At 43.7% G+C, this 21,153-nt stretch overlaps 2 protein-coding genes across 3 annotated transcripts; one reads left to right on the top strand and one right to left on the bottom strand.

Annotated features, from left to right (window-relative positions):
* Positions 1-953: 953 nt before the first annotated feature.
* gp1bb (glycoprotein Ib platelet subunit beta) lies at positions 954-12,906 on the top strand. 2 transcript variants are annotated; one of them, XM_085961949.1, is made up of 2 exons: positions 954-1,169; positions 11,557-12,906. In XM_085961949.1, the coding sequence occupies exon 2, from the start codon at positions 11,560-11,562 to the stop codon at positions 12,145-12,147; it is 588 nt and encodes a 195-aa protein (XP_085818075.1). In that variant the 5' UTR covers positions 954-1,169; positions 11,557-11,559; the 3' UTR covers positions 12,148-12,906. The 2 variants fall into 2 exon arrangements, with proteins under 2 accessions (XP_085818075.1, XP_085818076.1); XM_085961950.1 differs by lacking the exon at positions 954-1,169 and adding an exon at positions 8,355-9,385.
* A 3,250-nt stretch (positions 12,907-16,156) lies between these two features.
* Positions 16,157-20,083, bottom strand: LOC147104556 (immunoglobulin lambda-1 light chain-like). The gene is made up of 3 exons (XM_085962151.1): positions 19,980-20,083; positions 19,494-19,838; positions 16,157-16,707 (listed from the first exon to the last, which is right to left on the bottom strand). Exons 1-3 carry the CDS (start codon positions 20,026-20,028, stop codon positions 16,385-16,387), a joined length of 717 nt encoding a protein of 238 aa, XP_085818277.1. The 5' UTR covers positions 20,029-20,083; the 3' UTR covers positions 16,157-16,384.
* Positions 20,084-21,153: the final 1,070 nt, after the last annotated feature.

Raw genomic sequence — 21,153 nt, 5'->3', positions numbered from 1 at the left:
ATCATCCGTGCACTATATAGGTAAAAAGAGGCACGATAAGGGCGTCACCATCGTTACTGTCATAATGCATCTCATTGCACCTTCTCAACAGTGTCCGGGAGAAACTGCGTTTTCCCTGGTGTATTTGAGGTTTGCATAGATGCGTTTTCCAAAGCAACAAAAGTGGCTATGAAGCGTTTTGAAAAATAGAAACCCTGTGTTAGAAATTTTAAAAGAAACGTACTGGAAAGTTCGAACTTCAAGGAAAGCTCGGAAATTGCACGTGCCCACCACATACATCTATACATAGATATGTTTCCGAGTCTCTTGGTGCACTGAAATTTGACCGCGTAAATTAGAGCAATCTCTTACTGTTATTGCAGTACTGTCTGGGTTTCCTTTTCCCATTTTGCACTGTGGGGCACTCTAACAGTGAAGTTGGATAGCTTTATATTATGGAGATTTTCACTCAGGTAATGTAATCTAAGGAATATCTCTTCACCTAACTTCCTGATTTTGCGGCCTTTATATGTTTAGTGTCCCTGGTCAATGGCATCTTTTCCAAATATTACATTTATGACCTCCCCAACACACCCAGCCTTCTGTTGATCTGTTCTTACGAGGAGTTCCATTTATATAGCGTTACAGTCATCGCATGAGAGTTAGCACACGCAGTCATGTAAACATATTTTTTTAATGTTTGGATGAGAATTCTCACTATTTGCTCAGTGTATCGCATCAGTTGACTTCTATCATTCCCCGTTTTCTGATTCCATCTTCCTGTAACCCTCGCTCCTTAATTACATTGCTGCTAAAATACTGTTCACATTCCAGTAGTAGGTACACTATAAAGACTGCATTCGAGTAATAACAGTGACCACTGCTATCGGGTTTTGCAAAGATCTGAAACCTCTTTGACACGCTTCCTAGTCATGCTGAGATAACATGCAGCTCCAAGAGGGTGACAGAGATAAACTGAAAAAAAGAACTCGCCAACTCATCTACGCTACTACAGTGGCCGGATATACTTAAATATCCAGCAAAGCTGATAAGCCCTGTTTGGAAAAAAGGACTGTGACTGCCTGCAAGAGCCTTATTTATACTCATTGCTGAAACCCATTGTGTAGAACAACACCAAGGTGGAAAAGACGAGAAGAAAAGAAAAACCAAGAAGCCGACGCCCAGTTTAGGTAGGAAGAAAGGATTACTAAGGGAGGTAAAGAGTTTCATAACTAAAAAAGAGAAAATGCTGGAAATACTCAGCAGGTCAGACAAAATCTGTGGAGAGAGAAACAGAGTTAATGTTTCAGGTCGATGACATTTATTATCGACCGGAAATGGTAACTGCTTTTCTCTCCACAGAAGCTACCTGGCCTGCTGAACGTTTCCAGCATTTTCTGTTTTTAATTTCAGATTTCCAGCATACGCAGTATTTTACTTTTGTTAAAGAGATTAATCCTTTGCAGTCGGAGGAGAGAATAAGTTAGAGTACGAGACAATGTATAAGATTATAAAGGAATACATATTTTGAACTTAGGAGCAACAAGGGAGGCAAGTTCAAAGAAATAAAGGCAAGTGCAGTATTAAGAAAATAAAACAAGAAAGATGCTGGACGTTAGAGGTGAGAGAAAATAATCATCTGATTTTCTTTCATTCTATCCCTGAATATATGAGATGTGTGTTATAATTTGGGATCTTCCCCTATTTTTCTGTTCTGTATTCACATTGAAAAGGTTTCTATGAGCAGACTGACATTTTTTATTCATTCCTGGGATGTGAGCGTCGCTGGCAAGGCCAGCATTTATTGTCCATTCCTAACTGCCCTTAAGAAGGTGGTGGTGAGCCACCTTTGAAACGCTGCAGTCTGTGTGGTGAAGGTACTCCCATAGTGCTGTTAGGGAAGGAGATCCAGGATTTTGAACCTGTGACGATGAAGGAACGGCGATATATTTCCAAGTCATGATGGTGTGTAACTTGGAGAGGAACTTGCAAGTGATGGTGTTCCCATACATTTCTAGGTGGTAGAGGTCGCGGGTTTGGGAGGTGCTGCCGAAGAAGACTTGGTGAGTTGCTGCAGTACATCTTTTAGATGGTACACACTGCAGCCACAGTGTGCCAGTGGTGGAGGGAGTGAATGTTTAATGTGGTGGATAGGGTGCCAATCAAGCGGGCTGCTTTGTCCTGGATGGTGTTGAGCTTCTTGAGTGTTGTTGGAGCTGCACTCATCCAGGCAAGTGGAGAGTATTCCATCACACTCCTGATATGTGCCTTGTAGATGATGGAAAGGCTTTGGGGAGTCAGGAGGTGAGACACTCGCCATAGAATATCCAACCTCTGACCTGCTCTTGTAGCCACAGTATTTATGTGGCTGGTACAGTTAAGGTTCTGGTCAATGGTGACCCCCCAGGGTGTTGATGGTGGGGGATTCGGCAATAGTAATGCCATTGAATGTCATGGGGCGATGGTTAGACTCTCGCTTGTTGGAGATAGTCATTGCCTGGCACTTGTGTGGCGTAAAGTTACTTGCCACTTATCAGCCCAAGCCTGAATGTCATCCAGGTCTTGTTGCATGCGGGCATGGACTGCTTCCTTATCTGAGGAGTTGCAAATGGAACTGAACACTGTGCAATCATCAGTGAACATCCCCCCTTCTGACCTTATGATGGAGGGAAGGTAATTGATGAAGCAGCTGAAGATGGTTGGTCCTAGGACACTACCCTAAGGAACTGCTGCAGCGATAACCTGGGGCTGAGATTATTGACCTTCAACAACCACAACCATCTTCTTTTGTGCTAGGTATGACTCCAGCCAGTGGACACTTTTCCCCGTGATTCCCATTGACTTCAATTTCACTAGACCCCTTGATGCCACACTCGGTCAAATGCTGCCTTGATGTCAAGGGCAGTCACTCTCGCCTCTGGAATTCAGCTCCTTTGTCCATGTTTGGACCAAGGCTATAATGAGTCTGGAGCTGAATGGTCCTGGCGGAACCCAAACTGAGCACTGGTGAGCAGGTTATTGGTGAGTAAGTGCCTATGATTCAAAACCTGTACCCTTATATATGTGCAGTAGGGCACCCAGAATTAACAATTTCCCCCTAATTATGGCATGTAGTTCAGCAGAGATCAGATCAGTTGCCCGCTGCATTCTTTTGTTTCCCCAGAAAAATACCAGGCATTTAGACAAATGAATGAAGGATTTACAGCTGAATAATACATGGATGCAGAGTGACCAGTAAGATATGGAGAATGTAACACTTCAAAAATCAGTAAAAATAGAATCAGCCCATAAGATGTTAAAATACATTTTTTAGAATGTATTTCTTAGATGTGTCAGCCATGGCTCTGTTGGTAGCACTCTCTCCTCTGAGTCAGATGGTTCTGGGCTCAAGCTCCACTCCAGAGACTTGAGCACAATGTCTAGGCTGACACTCCAGTGCAGTACTGATGGACTGCTGCACTGTTGGAGGTACCGTCCTCTGGATGAGACATAAAACCGAGGCGCTGTCTGCCCTCTAAGGTGGACGTAAAAGTTCCCATGGCACTATTTTGAAGAAGAGCAGGGGAGTGATCTTTAGTGTCCCAACCAATATTTATCCCTCAATCAGCATCACAAAAACAGATTATCTGTTCATTATCACATTGCTGTTCGCTGGGTGGCAGTAATGCCACCCAACAAACAATTACCTTTAATATTTCAGTAAGCAGAGAAATTAAATTTTTCTGATCCAAGATCTGTAAATCTCATATGTTAACTTTTGGAAAAGTTTGTTTCTAAAATCTACCAGCAACTCAAACCATCATTTTCCCTGACTGTTATGAGGCAGTGAGCATATAAAATAACATTGTCCTCTAAGGAAACAATAATTTGATCCGTTTGGTCTCAAAGGCAAGATGGTCTTTGGCACAGACAGCCCATTTGTGGTCCTCCATGCTATATTTTAGGAAAGGACAACAGCTTTAATATTAACTGTAGTACTTTGAAAATTGTCTGAGATAAGGGTGTATACTTCCCAGTTTAACGCTGGACAAAAAACAGTGCTTTCACTGCAAAAAGGTGCAGGAAGTGCATAACCTCCCTCCATAGCTGTGTGGATTGGTTACAGGGGAACTGTGGCATTTTCACTTTACAGAACTCAATGACATTCAGAACATGACATCCAAAGCACAGGGTAAAAGAGCCCCGGATTCGTAAAAATTAATTGTTATATCTATGTCCAACAACGAACAACAACTTGCATTTATTTTGTGCCATTAACGTAGTTAAACATCCCAAGATGATTTAGAAGAGTGTAATCAGACAAAAATTGACATGAGCCAAAGAAGGAGAGGTTAAGATGGGTGACTAAATGCTTCTTCAAATAGGTAAGTTTTAAGAAGGTGTTAAAGGAGGAGAGAGGTGAAGTGTAGGGATGGAATTCCAGAGTTTAGGGGGGAGAAATTCAGTAATGCCCAGAAAGGGGCGCTAACTTTTGAGAAGTTGGAAATTGAGTGCTAATTAATCTTGCTGTCCACTAAATTCAGTCTCAGTGCTCAAAGAATGCAGGGGAGCGCTAAATCAGGCGCTAATGGTGTAGGTGAGTGGCGTTTAGCTCCAAGCAATAACGAATACTAAGTAACAACAGAAAATGCTGGAATCACTCAGCAGGCCAGGCAGCATCCATGGAGAGAGAAACAGAGTTAACGTTTCAGGGCTGGGACCCTTCATCAGAACTGGAAAAAGCTGGAGATGTAACAGATATTAAGCAGGTGCAGAAACGCGGGGGGTAGGGGGGAGGGAGGTGGGAGGGTAGGAAGGAATTGAAGGTGCTTTTGTAAGAGGCAGGAAAGTTAAAATGTTGCAAATGGGAATGGGAAAATCATACAGCATGAAAAATGGGTGCAGGGGTTATAGTTTGAAATTGTTGAACTCAATGTTGAGTCCAGAAGGCTGTACAGTGCCTAATCGAAAGATGAGGTGCCGTTCCTCGAGCTTACGTTGAGCTATATTGGAACAATGTAATAGGCCGAGGACAGAAAGATCAGATTTGGAGTGAAGCGGTGAATTAAAGTGACAGGTGACCGGAAGCTCAGGGTCACCCTTACGGACTGAATGGAGGTGTTCCACAAAGCAGTCGCCCAATCTGCGTTTGGTCTCCCCAGTGTAGAGGAGACCGCATCGTGAGCAGCGAATACAGTATACTAAATTGCAAGAAGTGCAAGTAAATCGCTGTTGCACCTGGAAGGGGTGTTTGGGGCACTGGACAGTGGGAAGGGAGGAGGTAAAAGGGCATGCATTGCATCCCTGTGCTTGCACGGGAAGGTGCCAGGCAAAGGGGAAGGGCTGTTAAGGGTGATTGAGGAGTGGACAAGGGTGTCATGGAGGGAGTGGTCCCTTCGGAATGCTGAAAGGGGAGGTGAGGGGAAGATGTGTTTGGTTGTGGGATCACGTTAGAGGTGGCGGAAATGGCGGAGGATGATCTGTTGAATGTGGAGGCTGGTGGGGTGAAAGGTGAGGACAAGGGGAACCCTATCATGGTTCTGGGAGGGAGGGGAAGGGGTGAGAGCAGAAGTGCAGGAAATGGAATGGACACGGTCAAGGGCCATGTCAATCACAGTATAGGGGAATCCTCAGTTGAGGGAAAAGGAAGACATGTTGGAAGCACTGGTATGGAAGATGGCATCGTCAGAACAGACTCGGCAGGGATGGAGAAACTGCGAGAATGGAATAGAGTCCTTACAGGAAGCGGGGTGGGAGGAAGTGCAGTCCAGGTAGCTGTGGGAGTCAGTGGGCTTGTAGTGGATGAAAGCCGATTGCCAGAAATGGAGACAGAGAAGTCAAGGAAGGGGAGAGAAGAGTCGGAGATCGACCATGTGAAGGTGAGGGAAGGGTGGAAATTGGAAGTAAAGTGAATGAACTTATCTAGTTCAGGGCGACAGCAGGAAATGGCACAGATACAGTCATCGATGTACCAGAAAAAGAGGTGAGGGAGGGGACCTGAGTACGACTGGAACAAAGAATGTTCCACATATCCCATGAAAAGGCAGGCATAGCCAAGGCCCATGTGGGTTCCCATAGCAACACCTTTAATTTGGAGGAAGTGAGTGGAGTCAGAGGAGAAGTTGTTCATTGTGAGAACAAGTTCAGCCAGGTGGAGGATGGTGGTGGTGGATGGGGACTGGTTGGGCCTCTGTTCAAGGAAGAAGCGGAGCGCCCTCTGGCCCTCCTGGTGGGGGATGGAGGTGTAGAGGGATTGGACGTCCATAGTGAAAAGGAAATGGTTTGGGCCAGGAAGCTGGAAACTGTTAAAGTGAAGAAGGGCGTCGGAAGAGTCGCGAATGTAGGTGGGAAGAGACTGGACAAGGGGGGAAAAATAGAGTCGAGATAGGAAGAGATAAGTTCCGTGCGGCAAGAACAGGCTGAAACGATGGGTCTACTAGGGCAGTCCTGTTTGTGCATCTTGTGAAGGAGGTAGAAGCGGGCTGTGCGGGGCTGGGGGACTATGAGGTTGGAGGTCTCCAGAGGAGATGAGGTCAGTGACAGTGTTGGAAACAATGGTTTGATGTTTGCTAGTGGGGTCATGGTCCAGGCGGAGGTAGGAGGAGGAGTTGGAGAGATGGCATTCAGCTTCCGCACAGTAGATGTTGATTCGCCAAACAACAACAGCACCACCCTTATCAGCAGGTTTAATGATAATGTTAGCGTTGGATCGGAGAGAACGGCGTGCTGCAAGTTCAGAGGGAGGTAGGTTGGAGTGAGAGAGGGGAGCAGAGAAATTGAGACGGCCGATGTCACGTTGGCAGTTAGCAATGAAAAAATCTAGAGTGGGTAAGAGGCCAGAGGGTTGGTTCCAAGTAGAACAAGAATTTTGAAAGCAGGAGAAGGGGTCAGCTGTGCGGGGTGGAAGAGTTCTGGCCAAAGAAATGGGCACAGAGATGAAGGTGATGGAAAAAGAGCTCAGCATCGTGCCGAGCTCGAAATTCATTGAGATGGGGGCGTACGGGGATGAAGCTCAGGCCTTTGCTGAGGACTGATCGTTCGGGGTCAGAGAGGGGAAGGTCAGAGGGGATAGTGAAAACATGGCAGGGCGTGAGATTGGAAGAAGGGATGGGGTCAGAGGAAAGTGAAGGGGGAGAAGGTTCCGGAGGGCCGTTGGTGTCCAAGAGTTGATGATGCTTGCGATCCTTGACATCAGAAAGGAAGAATAAGAGTTTTTTGTTGAAGTGTCAGATGAGTCGAAGGATGAAATGGAACTGTGGACCAGGACAGCTTTGAGATAGAGTGAGTTGGTGCTGCTGAAGAGAGAGATCGAGAGTGTTCATGTGGTGCCGCATGGCATTGAGCGTGGATCTCAAGATGCGGCGAGAGCAGTAGTTCGAGGAACGATGAATATCTTACGAATACTAAGTGTTGTGTAATTGGAAGTGAGCATTGGCGCAGGCGCCTTCCAGCCATTAAAGGGGAGGGTCACTGGAGTCTGCACACCAGCCCTCAATGAGTCGGGTAGCGCAGAATGGCGATATGCTGTGAGATGAAATGGAAAGTACTTTGATGACCCGCAATGCTCCGGGGACTAAGCAGCCTTTATTTAGCTGCAGATACATCCTGGCTTCTCTGCCACTTATAACTGACCTTTCGAACATAAGTTCCTTGACAGCTGGGGCGCATCCCTTTAAGTAGCGCCCTGCCAGTCGCCAGCCAGCTGGTTCACGCCATTGCTTCCTGGTGCTGTCAGCGTGAGGTGGTAAGGCAGGGGGCACTACTGAAGTTTGCGGCTCGGGCACCCAGTGAGTGTTGCACACTTGCTGTGGTCATGATCTGCATGGCGAGAGGAACCAAGGCTCCAACTGTTATCGCCAGCGCTACGGGGCTGGCGAATTTGCTGTACAGCACGCGATTTGCCTCACTGTGGCGCTACTGCTTGAGCGCCCTGTTAGTGTCCCTGCCAGGCGCTAATTGGGGGCGCTAACCTACTGAATTTCACCCCCTAAGGCTTATATCCCTGAAGGCAGGGCTGCCAATCGTGTCAGTCGTGGATCAGTTGATAGCACTCTTGCCTCTGAGTCAAGAGGTCGTGGGTTCAAGTCTCACTCCAGAGATTTAGGCAAATACTCCAGTGCAGTACTGAGGGAATGTTGCACTGTTGGATGTGCCGTCTTCCTGATGAGACATTAAACCAAACAAAAGCAAACTATCTGCCCTCTTAGGTGGACGGAAAAGATCCCACGGACACTATTTCGAAGAAGGAGCTCTCCCCACTTTGGCCAACATTTATCCCTCAACCAGCATCATTAAAGCAGATTATCTGGTCATTATCTCATTGCTGGTTGTGGGAGCTTGCTGTGCACAAATTGGCGGTTGTGTTTCCTACATTACAACAGTGACTACACTTTAAAAAAGTACCTCGTTATCGTAAAGGGCACTACATAGATGCCAGATTTTCTTTCTTCAATCGTGGGGCAATGAAATGGTGGATGGAAAGACTTCAGAGTTGGATGAATTTAAGGAGACACAGTCTACATGAAAAAATGTTTCGACGGGCCTTAATTTGTTTGCAAGTGTGAAATACAATGAGGTTTCACATTGGGCAGATGGATTCGCTGTATGTGAACAATAATATTCAGCTTGTTGCTAAATATTCCAGAACAAATCTTAGAGGAAAACCTTTACTGAAGGAGTGATAAACAATTGGAATAAACTACCCTGCCAGGTATAAAGCAAAAGACTGCAAATGCTGGAATTCTGAAATAAAAGCAGAAAATGCTGGAAATAAGTCAAAGACGCTAGTTCAAAATGCAATTGGACGATAGCCTGGTTGAAATGGAATACTAGTAGGATCAGCTCAATGATAGCAATGGCTCTTTTCTGACCCATGACCTTTTTCTTGGGTTGTTATGCACGTTAAAACGTTGTACACATTTTTTAGCCAGTACAGGACAGTGCCTGGGATGCCTATCATGCTTTAATACACAACAACTCCCTTTAGTGCTGCCTCGAGTTACTCTGAATTATTAGGGGGACAAAGAATCCATGAATATTAACCAACCAAACTAATAAAAATTCAATTGCTAATAACCACAGAGCTCGATGGCCTTTTGGTGGTTTCGTGCTGTGACGCGTTGCTCTGATCCAGTGCACACTCTGTGTACGTCGTAACGCGCGACACTGGGTGGGGTTACTTATTTACGCCAACGGCTTGTTTATGGTTACTCCCTTTATCAGCTTGAGCAGAGTTCCCTATCTGCGGCAGTCATGGCGTCCTGACATCGTCACTCAAAGTTGAAAAGAATTGAAGGAGTTTTATTTGAATTATTTCGGTGCAAAATACTTGTGCACACTTGTTGGGTATGAATTTGCTCTACCTTTAATTTAGCTGATGAGGGATTATAGTGGGAGGTGATACATATCTATTGGAAGACACTGAAAGGTAATTGAGACATTTAATGTAATAAGTGCGATCGCGTGTGACGTTTTAATCGATTGTGATATTTTATGGCAGATTAAAAACATTTGCATGTTTCTGGCAACCAATGGGCAAGAATGATTGCCAAGGACTTATAAATATGGAGTAAAGTGTTGGATGATGAGGGTTGCTCCTGGTTATATTCCGTTTGTGGCGTCGCCGTGAGATTTAAGGATAGTAAAATTGATTATTATATTCGAATGAATACAGCCATAATCGAATAAAATTGCAATTCTGCAGCATGTGGCTCCGAAATTGCTCGGTCTCTTGTTAATTTAAATGAGAGTCCGATGGAACTTCCAAAGAAACGGCGTGGAAAACGCCCGTTTATTCGTTTCTCCCAGGGTTGCACCAATCTCTAGCCCAAGTCAATCGCAGGAGAGCGGGTTGTAGCGCCGCAGAATCTCTGTGCATTTATGTAACTCTTTTAATGCAGGGAAATGTCCCAAAGCGATTTACACGGTCCTAACACAAAGAAACGGAAGAAGCCACAGCAGGAGATATTAGGAAGGGTGACCCATACAAAGTACATGTCGGAAGCGACGGGTTATGGAAAATAAGCTGGGGAAGCAGTACAGGGTACCAGTACCAGTACCGTGGGTGCACTGCAATACTGGCTATGACAGAGGTGGCTAAAAATGGAAAACTCGTCTCCCTAACGTGCGTTTTCCACATTCAAGATGTCAAAAGTGATTGGCTGATTCTATTTCTCTCACATTGTAACATTTCTGTTTATTGATGTGTTGCTGACTTATTTGGCAGGTCAACAATGGTTAGGTAGTTGAAAAGTGCGACCCCAAATAATGACGCAGCGAGTTGTCCTGAGCTGGAATGCACTGCCTGAAAGGGTGGTGCAAGCAGGTTTAACAGTAACTTTCAAAGGGGTATTATATATACAATTGAAAAGGACAAAACATGCGGTCTATGAGGAAAGAGGAGGGGAGTGGAACTAATTGGACAGCTCTTTCAAAGAGCCGACACGGACACGGTGGGCTGAATGGCCTCCTTCTGTGCTGTATGATTCTATGACTCCATGGGCTTTCAAAACGGTTTGACACCTTGACCACGCCATTGTTCCTCATGCATAAATCTGAAAAATCATAACGGGCAACTTATTGGATCCCAGGATCGAGCAATTACAGCCCAGACCCATTTGCACATGAAGTCACTCGATAGATGCACTTCCTAGTAGACTGGAGCGACGAGAATATACACTGGCTGATTCATATCTCTCCTCGGCCTGAATGCTGAGAACAGCTCCCCGGCACAGATGGAAGTCCGAATCCAGGAGTTTCCTGGTCCGCGTGGCTCAGTAACACCGTGCGGCGCATTTAGCCAATGAGAATCACACGAGGGTATAGCTGCCCACACTGACGTTTCATTTATATTATCCTTCCATGTACTGCTTTAGTAAAAGCAAATGTAAGAAATCACACAACACCAGGTTATAGTCCAACAGCTTTATTTGAAATCACAAGCTTTCGGAGCGCTGCTCCTTCACCTGACGAAGGAGCAGCGTTCCGAAAGCTTGTGATTTCAAATAAAGCTGTTGGACTATAACCTGGTGTTGTGTGATTTCTTACATTTGTCCTCCCCAATCCAACACCGGCATCTCCACACCATTAGTAAAAGCAGGGAGGAGCTATGAGATAAATTTATAGGCAGTCCGATAATCAATATATCAGAAATCGCAACTAATGACTTAACTATGTTTAAATTATTCTATATAAAAGGTGTTAGGTTTGGAGTTCTCCTGTAAGACACAAGATTTGAGATAGTGGAAAAATATCCCAGTCTTTGCTGTTAAATCCTTTCCTTAAAGCTGTTTTGATGTAGGTTTAAACTTCTGGTTGAATAAGATATTTTGAAATACAGAAATGAAACGTTAGTGCAATTATACGTTAAGGAATAAACCCTCGGTATAATTTTTATGGCTGGGAACTCCACCTTCGTGGCATTGTGTCTGGCTATCATGTCTCATTACTTTGATTACAATTTTCAGATAAGCACTCAATTTTTCCAAATGTCTTCTACTCTGTTTTGACTAGGCATTGTATTTTCTATATATTGCCTTTGTGTATTTTTTATTCATTTTCTCACAATCATTTCGAACTAACCCGCTAATTCTGTTCCAGACGATGTCAATGGTGAGCCAGCAAGCAGTTTTCCTCGTGCTTCTCTCCTTGGTTCCAGTGGCGGTCCTCCAGTGCCCGGTAACCTGTCGCTGTACCGGAACCTTTATGAACTGCAGCGGCCAGGAGCTGGATGTTAGCACAATTCCCGAGCGCTTTCCTGCCACCGTCACCGAGATCAAACTGAACAACAACAAACTAACTGCCATCCCCAATGGGCTGTTTGACCCTCTACAACACCTGAGATCAGTTTCATTGGATAGCAACCCGTGGGCCTGTGATTGTAATATTTTATACCTAAGATCCTGGCTTCTCAAACAGGAAGATCGATCTCACTATAAGAACATAAAGTGCTCCTCGCCGGCGGAGCTCCAGGGCAGGAGGATCTTGTATCTAACAGAGGATGAAATTGTCTCCACCTGTCAGGACTGGTACTGTAACATTGCTCTGCAGTGTCAGATCGGACTCTTCGCCTTCATCGTCATTCAGGCCATTCTTCTGATATTCGTAATAATATTTCTGAGGAGGTTTGAAACTCTTTCGAAGGAGGCGATTCGAGCTCCGAAAGAAGATCATTTTCGGAATGCGATGTGAAGAGGACTGCTCGCCCGACCCAACAGAGTCCAGTGGAAACTTTGGTTGTTGGGCATTCTCGACTCAACAGCCCAATTTTTCCCCAATTTACTTTTTTTTAGTGATGAAAACGTTTCTGTTTTAAACATACCGACGCTGAAATCCCGCGCTGCTACTGCCGTTAACGCCGTTTCTCTGGGGGCTCCACCGATCTCTTTCCGGGGAACCCCTGCGGAAATGTCAAGCGCCAGCCGTTATTTGCCTGACATCTATGCAAATATATGGTGGGCCCGGGATAGACTAGAGAGCCTTTGTACACTCCTTGATGTTGTCGTTGCGGGTTTTAATTGGAGTTCTGTCTTGGCTAAGATTGCATATTGGCGCGACTGACTACAGTTATGATTTAGTGCAGGTAAGAGAAAATGAATTTAAAGGTGAACCTCGTTTCATTAGTTCGACGGTTTGGGAAGGTTAAGTGGAAGCTGGGACTCCGTTTAGTATAAATGATACATATACATCAAGATGCTGGCTAGAGATTACGGACCACTCACTAAACTGTAATCTTGGATAACGATTGTTTTTTTATGTTGTTTAACCCAGCAAAGGCTCTGCTATTGTAATACTGAAGTCAGGATATTGTGCTTCTACTAAAGAAGATTCTGTTAAGCAATGCTAAATATTGGTCATTTCGTAGCAACTTTATCATTGGAATCATTAATAGAGAAACAAGTGATAGCAACAATTGTAACGTAAGTAAATGAATTAAAGCAGTTGGTGATATATCTGCTTATCGTGTCCATCCTTTTGATATTGGTAGACGAGCCCTCTATGTAAAACAATCTAAATCAGGCTAAATTATTCACTACATCTAGAAGCGAAGATGAACTCTGATGCATTTCTTACATATTGGTAGAAGAGGAAGCCGTTTGAGTCTCTCCAGCTGAAATGGATACATATTGGAAGTGTGACTTACATCTTTCTACAAGGAAGTTCTCTGATGTCTCGTGAGTGATTTTTGAATATTAGTGGAATCAATGGATATGGGGATAGTGCGGGCCAGTGGAGATGAGGTAGAAGATCAGCCATGATCTTATTGAATGGCGGAGCATGCTCGAAGGGCCCAGTGACCTACTCATGCTTTTATTTCTTATGTTCTTATGTTCATTATAAAATCTAACAACTCCATTGTAAATCGCTCAGGACATAGCAGAATACGGACAACATTTTCATTATTTTTTATTTTCGTTCACTTCACGTTATACTAAATCGATTAGTTTGTTTTCCCGCTTATAGGTTTGAGTTTATTTTACCCAGTGTTACCTTGCTCCATTTCTCAGTTATTTGGGAGTCAGGCTTTGCACTTTAGTTAAATCTGCTCCACAGCGACACTACTGGTCAGAGAAGGGAAATCTCTTTCAATCGGACCCCCAACGGCGTTGATTCGGAACAAAAGTGGTCGCTGTCCTACTGCACGTGGACCTCCAGCTAAATGAATGGAAATAAAAGCTAACTCGGCCATCATCGATGTATCTTAGATGGGGAGGGATGACTGTGTGCAGCCATGTATTGTGATTGAAAAAATCTCTCAAACTTCGTGTTCTTGGCACATTTGAAATTAGATCAATATTATTATTGACTCTAAATACAATGTGATGCTATCCTGCTATTTAAATAGTTTCTCACTACACATAATTGCAGAGAATCTACAGCATAGAAACAGGTCAATTCAGCCCATCGACCTTGTTCCGGCCTTCAATTAGATCATGGTTAAGAACATAAGAAATAGAAGCAGGAGTCGGCCATTCGGCCCTTCGAGCCTGCTCTGCCATTCAATAGGATAATGGCTGATCTTCTACCTCAAGACTTTCCCCCCCTATCCCATATCTCTTGATTCCCTTAGTATCCAAAAATCTATCGATCTCTGTCTTGAATATACTCAGCGACTGAACCTCCACGGCCCTCTGGGGTAGAGAATTCCAAAGATTCGCAACCCTTTGAGTGAAGAAATTTCTCCACACCTCAGTCCTAAATGGCCGACCCCTTATTCTGAGACTGTGATCCCTAATGAGGTTGATCTGCACCTCACTTCCATTTACTCGCCTTTGTTCCATATTTCTTGATACTCTTACCTAACAAAAATCTATCGATCTCAGTCTTGAAAATGTCAGTTGACTCAGTATCCACAGCATTGGCGAGGGGGGGGGGGGGTGGAGTAGTTAGTTCCAGGTTTCAGCTACCGTGTGTGTGAAAGATTGCTTCCTGATTCCTCTTCTTCTGGATTGCCTCACTAGTGGAATTAGTTTCTCTGTATCTATCCTATCGAATTCCTCGATAATGTTAAATACCTCGGTTAGATCACTCCTCAACCGTTAATACACAAGGGAATACAAACCACGTTTATGCAATCCGTCGTCATAATTGAATCCTTTAAGCCTTGATATCATTTTGATGAATTTGAACTGATTAATGCAGTCCTCCAGATGGGGTCTGACCAAGGCTGTGTACAACGGAAGCGTTACTTCTTCATTTGTTAATTCAAACCCCCTTGTGATAAAGGCCGACATTCCATTAACCCGATCACTTTTTGCACCCGTACACTAGTTTTAATGATTTGTGTACATGGACACCTAAATCCGTTTGCTCACCCCACAGCTCCTAGTCTCTCAGCATTAAGCACATATTCTGATTTGTCATTCTCATCTCTAAAGTGGATGATTTCATGCTTCTCCACATTGAACTTCATCTGCCATCATTTTACCCATTCACTTAGTCTATCAATGTAATTTCCATCGCGAATCCACACAACCTCCTGTGCCTCTTAACTTAGTCTGATCTGCAAACTTGTATATACAACTCTCTATGCTTTCATCCAAGTCATTAATATATATGGCGAAAAGCTGAGGTCCCAGTACTGATCCCGGGGGAACATCACATGTCACATCCAGCCAATCAGAGAACGAACCTTTATCCCTACTCTTCGTTTACAACCTCCGAACTAATTACCAACCCATTACTTCAAATATATTATTCATTTGATCTTATGTTTATGCCTTCCTGTTCAAGACACACCCACAGTGGAAACAGTTTCTCCATGTCCCCACTATCGCACCAACTCATATTTTAAAGCCCTCTATCAAATCTCATCAGTCTTCTCATTTCCAGGGAAAAGAGTTGAACCTGTTCATTTTTCCTGATTGTGGCATCCTCCCATTTTTGTAACAAACTTGTACATATTTTCTGCACTTTCTCCAGTCTTTCATTATCATTTTTGTAGAGTGGAGACCAGAACCGAACACAGTTCAATATAAATCTAGCACTAACCTCCTTCTTTTGTATTCTATTTCTTGTTTGGAATCTTTATGGCCTTAACAACTTGTGTTTCTCCTTTTAGCGATTTAAGTATTTATAGTCCTAAATCAGTCTGAACAACGAAGACTACTTACGAAAGGGATACTGTACCGAGTGTGTGATTAGTGTGAAGTTCAATTTAAGAAGTGCCACTCTTATCTGAGCTGGTTTCAGTCAAGGGCCTGACAGAACCTGTAGTTATGACGCTTTGAATTGCTGCTAATAGCACCTGTTTTAATATAACCATTATTGACCAAAGATTAAAGTCCTCGGATAGTTTAGGAAAAAAATCAGCAATTGCAGAGGCTGCACCGCTGTAGTTCCGGGGTATTCAAAATGGAGGCGGTCAGAGGTTTTCGCTGAATTTGTGCAACCAGATAATTTAGAAGAATTTACACAACGTGCTTTGAATCCTTGTCATAAAAACAGACAATTAGTGAGCTCCTTCCCCACACGGGCACGATTCAGCCAGGTCTATTTTCAAAACTATGTTGTAAGATTGTTTTCACGAAATGTTGAATTAAAGTTATACATCGTGTACCTAATCTCACTGATTTCACTGACTCTACATAAAATGTGCAGAATGTCACAAAGAATAAAGCCTCACTATTTTGTCAGATTTAGAATGTTGCTATGAATTGCTTCAGGGGTAACGGACAGGAAAGAATAACATCACTTGAGATAATGGAAGAGACATTTTATTACACTGCGGTATTTGTAAAGTTACACTGAACCTTTGATCAGCTCAGGGTGATCACACTGTAAAATACAGACAGCGGAATGTAGCGGACAAACTGCTTGACTTTTGAAATATTCCACTTAAACTCAAAGACGTAATAGTTGATTACGGAAAGTAATTTTAAGGAAACTTTACTAATGGTATAATAGATCAATACATAAGATTCTTGAATCAGATACAGCTGGATCTGGCGATACTTGTTTGAAGCGGGTTTGCCTGAGTCTCGTGTTTAACCAGACAGGAGTAAAGCTCGTGTGAGTTCCACTCTGAGGCTGGCAGAGTCAGATAACTGCTCACACTGAACGTGTTGTCCGTCTCCTGCTGGATCCGACTGGTCTCAACACCATTCCCTCTCACACTGCCATCTACAGTCCACTGAATCTCCACAGCGCCCGGGTTAAAGCCGTTCACCAAACATACCAGGGTCGCCGTGTTCTTTGCTGCGATTTGATCCGACGAAGGCGGAAGGACGGTCACCGAGGGGGCCCGCGGACCTGAAAAGAAGAAACAAATGAAAGAAGATCCATCTTAATTGACATAAAAGTCGCAATCAATGTTTTACTTTCTTCAATTCTTTTAAAATTCCGCGTCACTCTACAAAGCTTTGAGGAAATTAATACAACGGAACCTCATTAGTGTCAATTGTACAACGACTGGGGTCCAAAGTATTCGAAAGTATAGAACCTGAGAAGATGTTACTACGTTTCCTACATGGAAAGGAGCACATGACAATTCTTAAAAGGAAATTTAATCTAAAGGAAATAATTGGGTCAGAAAATAACAGAAACATGAAAATAATACTGGACACAGTATTATATTGAAATGTACTGGTCTGACGCAATCTGTCACAAACAGCGTCCCAGGGGCTGAGGATTTAAAAGAAACGTAAAAAGCAATGAATCCGAATTTGGGATAAATATTGGAACCATTGCTGACAGCAACGATTCTGTAATATTTAACTGGAAACACTGGATTCTAATCAATTTACTGTTAATCTCGATTGTTTCTTCTGTCTCCAGTTTTGCTCTTCTATTGACGGAAGTGGTAAATATTGGACTAATATTTGGATTTCTGTACAATCACTGCCGCGGCCGCTCTGCTCGGCTCCGCGTTTCCACAAGGTTTCCCGCCCCGTCCGACGGTGACTATATTGTGTAAACCTTCAGAAGACTGTTCTATCACATTCGAATTACGGTCTTTGGAGACATCTCTGGGGTCAGAGTGTCACAAATGTTGCGTTTTCATTAAAGAGAAAGAGTTTCCAACAAAGAACGTCTGGTATTGTAAACAATTGTATCCTCAGCAATATCCTCAATATGCAAATAATGAAGACAAAAATGTCCTGCGCAATATGTGTCCCTCAATCAACATCGCGAAAACATTGCTGTTTGTGGGACCTTGCTGTGCGCAAATAGGCTGCCGCGTTTCTTACATTACAAGGGCGACTACTGTCAAGCAACTTGCGATGCCCCGAGGTTTCAATGCAAGTTCATTTTTTCTTATTATTAAATAGAATTATTCAAAGATAGTAACAATGAAATATAATCCAGTGTAAGAATGTTGAAGCCGGATTATCAAAATCTCCTCTCTCTTTAAATGACCGTTCGCAACGACCATAGGCTATAAGCATCAGCTGCTAATTACAACCCCTCGGTAAAATGGTTTATGTACCGCAAAGCACCGAAGAAAGGGCTAAAACACTATTTCGTTTCAATACTAGAATTAGAGGCTGGGCCGCTACAATTGGCCCTGGCATTGAGGTGAGGTGCCAGCTGTATCAGCGCGTCTCACCAATACCAGGTTTACCCGGGTCGGTTTCACAATCTATTGCCGTTCTGAGAGGTTCGCCCTGGAGCCTACAACTTCACCTTTCTTTCTCTACATTATCATTTGGATGCTGAAATGCGAGTAGTCTGACAATATCTCTAACTCCGCATTTTCTGTAAGTTTACTCCTCTCACTGACACTGACCACAGCACCAGCAGCAAAGCGCAATTGAGTGAGGAGAAACGCAGGTTCGAAAATCTGAAAAGCTATTCCGAGACATTCGCACACAATTGATCGGATAGCAAGGTAATGAGCCCGTCACTTGTTAAGACAATAGACATCCTGACAATCATTGAGGGTTGTTACTGTGTTATGGAGAAAATCGAATAGTGTTGATGTTTATCACTCGCTGATTTTAGCGCAACAGTCTGATTAGTGCAGTCTTCGGGGATTAATGCGAAATGTAGGACGGAGGATTTTGTACTGAAGGGTTATCACTGAGTTTGGGGAAGAGTGGGAGTGAGTTACTGCAAGTCGCCACACTATCATTCCGCAATCTCAATCCAAGAATGGTGATAAATCGTGGCAGTGCTTTAAGTGGAATAAAACCGGTATTGTGCGAAAAGTTTGAATTTGTGTTCTTAGCCTTTTGAGTTATAAGGGCCGAGTGTGAGCCAGTCTGAAATACTATGTGGGATTCATAGAATTATAGAATTATGGAGCACAGGACTGATCGCGCCCTTTAAAGACATGTCCACTTAGTCCATGTCCCATATATTTGTTTTTCCTTTTTCAAATGTTTAACCAGTTCCCATTTAAGCGCCACTATGGTTCTGCTCGCCCCACTCTTACAGGGAGGACACTGCAGTCCTACCAGTCCCTTGGCTAAAGCAAATATCCTAACCTGTCCTTGGTTCTTCTAGCAATGACCTTCAATTTATGTCCTCCGGCTACCAACTGAACGATGAGTGAAAATAGTTTTTATCCATTTTGCCGTAACAGAATGGTTCCTCATTTTGAACATGTCCGTCAGATCACAGCGTTAGCTTGTAGTGAAACCAGCGTCCTTCGTGTCTCTCGTGACTAAAACCTCGCAGGAACGATATCAACTTAATAAATTGCGCCGTGCACCCCCTCCAAGGCCTGAACACTCTCCGTAAAATCGGGCGTGCTTTGTGCCCGGCTATCTCTTAAATATCACTGGACGCTGATTCACAAGCTCTGTATGAATATATTTTAAGAGCAATAATCTTGATTTACACCAATTCAATCTACCAAGCCAATGATTTAAAAGTATTTTTGGTATTTCGTCAGTAACGCTGCAAAAGTTAGAGGACAATTTGATGAGCGCTTTGCCAACAGAATAAGAAAAATATAATTGGCTGTGTAAAGACCACGAGCGACTCGGACACTGATATTTTTAGATCCCGTGAATTTCGGCTAAACAAAACCAAACACAAATCGAAAACTTGTTGACAAATCCCAAGTCACAAACTGCGAATAATTTACTTACTGCTCAGATTCAGCTTGGTCCCTCTCCCGAAGGTGAATCCATCATCATTGTCCCACACAGCACAGTAATAATCGGCGGCGTCCTCGGACTGCACGTTGGCGATGGTTAAATGCATCTTGTTACTTGATGAGTCTACAGACCCGGTAAATCGATCTGGAATCCCCGAAGCAGTATCGTCGTCCTCGTCCCAAACAAGCACAGGGGCACTGCGGGGTTTCTGCCAGTACCAGCTCGTGTAGTAGCTGCCGATGCTGCCTCCGGACAGGGCACAGGTGATCGTGACAGTTTCCCCCGGGGAGGTTGAGATGGACGCGGGCTGAGTCAGGACAGGATCTGCGTTTGTACCTGGTGAAATAACAAGTTATTGATCAGTTGCACTCTGTGCAATGGTGAATATTGCGTGTGTTTCAGGTCCGCTCAACGCAAGCACAAAAAATCAGAGCAATGTATACCGTCGCGATACTGAAGGTTAACGCCTGTACTTACTGTGGAGACAGAACATCAGCGCGGCGAGAACACGAACCGATTCAATCATAGTGAAGGTTCTGGTGAGGGTCACAAGGAAAATAGTTTCTGACACAAATGTGGTTCTGGGCTCTTTCTCACCGTCTGCTTAAGAAGTTTCAAACATCGCAACGTCATTGAATATTAATTATGCATGCAAATCCCCATCCACGTCAAATCGGGCTATAGGATCCCGTCCTACCTTGATACTTGCATAATGTGCATGCCGGGCATTTTAGAAAAAGAGAAACAAAGGATAAAAGAGGTAGAAGACAACACGGGAATGGTTGAATACAGCAAAATAAAAGGTGCGGTGAGACAAGGAGGGGCGATCAGATGAGGCCAGACTTAGGTTTTAGAAACCTGAACATTATAATAGAGAGGGAAAGCTGAGGGCGGTAAACGGATTAATAGCGATGGAGTCCGCGGGAGAATGAATTGGATCAGCAGAGTATGAGTTGTGATTTGATTTGTAAAAACTATTAGTTTATGAGGTTGAGCACTGTCCGTAATGGCATCAGGGATAGATAGATAGATAGATAGATAGATAGATAGATAGATTATATATTGAAGGTGAGTCAAGGATGGAGAAACACAGAGGAACCTTTTCCTTCTATCCTGTCCTGGAATGTGAGTGAGGTATCAAAAGTTCCCCGGGGGCAGCATTCAAGTCTTGGGATGGACGAAGGTTGAATGAGACAAATGTCACAGTTGTTTATTACACTTGTGATTGATATGGAAAACTGCAAGCTGAAATCCCGCTGTGCCATGTTATTGTAGGAACCGTTGTAAAAAATTCCACAGTTTCCTATTTTAAAAATATCAATCAGAAAGACATTTCATACAAATAATTTGAATGTTGGTACCTAATAACTTATCGCCCGGCTTCACTCCAGGTGTCTTTGAAGAACTGAATGCAATAACATTTTCATCCTCTAGCTGAAGGGCACAGAAGAGAGCAAGAAGTAACGATTGAATCACTGCGCTGAGAAGACTGACGATCGTGGGTGCAGTTAGCGTCCCATAAGTACATAGAATCATAGAATGATACAGCGCAGAAGGAGGCCATTCAGCCCATCGCGCCTGTGACTGCTCTGTTATGGAGCTATTCAATTAGACCCACTGCCCTGCTGTTTCCCCATAGCCATACATATTT

This window comes from Somniosus microcephalus, chromosome 19 (assembly GCF_052327205.1).
Source record: "Somniosus microcephalus isolate GS21.2 chromosome 19, FLI_Smic_1.0, whole genome shotgun sequence".
NCBI classification, from domain to species: domain Eukaryota; kingdom Metazoa; phylum Chordata; class Chondrichthyes; order Squaliformes; family Somniosidae; genus Somniosus; species Somniosus microcephalus.
The sequence above is the reverse complement of the archived record's forward strand: the minus strand, read 5'-3'. Positions and strand labels throughout refer to the sequence as shown.